Source organism: Palaemon carinicauda, chromosome 20, assembly GCF_036898095.1.
Source record: "Palaemon carinicauda isolate YSFRI2023 chromosome 20, ASM3689809v2, whole genome shotgun sequence".
Taxonomy (NCBI): Eukaryota; Metazoa; Arthropoda; class Malacostraca; order Decapoda; family Palaemonidae; genus Palaemon; species Palaemon carinicauda.
In genome coordinates, this window is record NC_090744.1 from 102,375,831 (window position 1) to 102,377,937 (window position 2,107).

Sequence of the window (2,107 nt, forward strand, 5' to 3'; positions counted from 1 at the left end):
TAAGCCGGGTAGTTGAGCCAAGCATCCCTTAAGCACTTCCTGGATATTTCCTCTTAAAAGAATCTCCTTTTTCTCCATTTTTCATAGTCCATCCACTTGATCCTTCCTACTAAGGCTTGTGCTTCTGCATCAAAGGATATTTCCTCAAAAAAAAAAAAATCCTTTTTATTTTAATCTTTTTTTGTCCAGCCAGGTGATCCTCCCAATTGAGTCCGTACTTCATCCAATGACGCAGGCTTGTACTTCTGCATCAAAGGATATTTCCTCTCGAGTCCTGCTTCTCTTAATTTTTTTTATGAGTTTTTTTTTAGTTTTTATATTTTTTTTGGATATTTTAGTTTTTTATGTATTTATATATGTATAAATTTTTTGTTTTTGCTGCTGCTGCTGCTGCTGCTCCTCAAAGAAGTCAGCTTTTTCCCCCAGCCTGATTTCTTTGGATCCCCTATAAGGACCAGACTACATACTAGAAGAACCTTGCCTCCCCCCCCCCCACCCCCCGTCTGCATAGCCAGTCTTCTAGATTATTCTATCAGAACCACCCGAGGGTTAGTATCCAAAAGAATAGATCTAGATATCTGACCGTTTGTTCTCCTGACAAAGCCCTTGTAACACCACACCAGGGAACATAGCATACTAGAAAAAGACAAGGTTTTCCCCTCTGTAGAGCGAGTCCTCTAGGTTATTCCACGTCCTTCAAGCCGGGTAGTTGAGCCAAGCATCCCTTAAGCACTTCCTGGATATTTCCTCTTAAAAAAATCCCCTTTCTCTCCATTTTTCATTATCCATCCACTTGATCCTTCCAAGTAAGGCCATTGTGTACCCAAGGTGGTAGAGCTTGTACCATCTGCATCAAAGGATATTTTACTCCTAATTAAAATGGTCCTTTTTTTTCTCTCATAGTCCATCTACTTGATCCTTCTAATGGCTCTTACATAAAAACTTGTTTGCTTACAAATGTAAACTAAAACTAATACTTTCCTGAAAACTCTAAAGAAACTTATTCTAAGCATATTTTCCCCACGTTTTTTTTTTTAATTTATTTTTCATGTCTTTTTTTGTATTTTTAAAGATTTTATCATTTTGGGGGCTTTTTTGTTTTTACATTTTTTGTTTTTTTTTGGATTTTTTGTTTTTATATTTTTTTTGAGATTTTCTATCTTTTTTTTTTTTATAATTCCGGAAGAATTATCTATTTACATGCAAACAATTTGCCAACCCAGTTGAACACTCGCTTTGGCCATCGATGCCGTTGGTCCTTCTTTCCTGACTTTGGTCGAATCCATTCATCGTATGACTTTCTGAGTTTTTCATCCGTCAGAACAGTTTTAGCATAATTCACTCTTTTAAACCTCCACACGAATCCATCCTGTATGAATTTTGGTTCGCCCCCGTGTCTGTCCGGATGATAATTCATGGGTAAGGCTCTGAAGGCTTTTAAAATTTCTTTCGTAGAGGCTGTCTGACTCACACCCAAAATCTCATAATGGTTTTGGTTTACCGATTTCTTCCTTTGCGCCTTAGCATCTTCTATGAATTTCGAACATTCTTCAAATCCCTCTACCGTTCTCGCAGTTTCAAAGTCCTTCCTGGCAGCGTCGAAAAGGCCAAGTTTGAGAAGGTGCTTCCCTCGTAGCACGTAGAATCTGCTGCATTCATGATGATATTTCTCAATTTCTTGGCAAACAGTCCAATATGATATCCATGTCAAGAGTGTTTCCGGAGTCTGCATTCCCTTCAGCCTTTAATATATTTTCCTGCTTATCTTCCTCTTTATTTTCCGTTTCCTTCTTACTCTCTTTCTTCATGTCTTCATTCTTCGGCTGTTCGTTCTCTTGAACGTTTTTTTTTTTACGGACTCCTTTTCCCTTTCTTGATGATCAGAAGTCTTCTCAGCTTTCATCTTTTCTTTCACCTGTTTCTCGGCTTTTAGTTTGTTTACTCCGTTTCTCAATTGTTCCTTCAGCCTTTCTTGCTCCTGTTACTCTCTCTCCAAGTCATTTTCAAGTTCTTCTATTTTCTCATTAAGGATTTTATTAATTTCTTTCATTTCCTCCATTTCCGTATTAAGAATTGCCTGTTTCTTCTCCTCTCCCTTAATCTGAAG

General features: G+C 37.7%; 1 protein-coding gene across 1 annotated transcript in view; it reads right to left on the minus strand.

Moving 5' to 3' along the window:
* Positions 1-1,732, minus strand: part of LOC137660018 (dnaJ homolog subfamily C member 7-like) — a 16,027-nt gene extending 14,295 nt beyond the window's left edge. Inside the window, exon 1 of the mRNA XM_068394749.1 lies at positions 1,220-1,732. Within this exon, the coding sequence (XP_068250850.1) occupies positions 1,220-1,732 (513 nt within the window). The remainder of the gene's footprint in view (positions 1-1,219) is intronic.
* Positions 1,733-2,107: the final 375 nt, after the last annotated feature.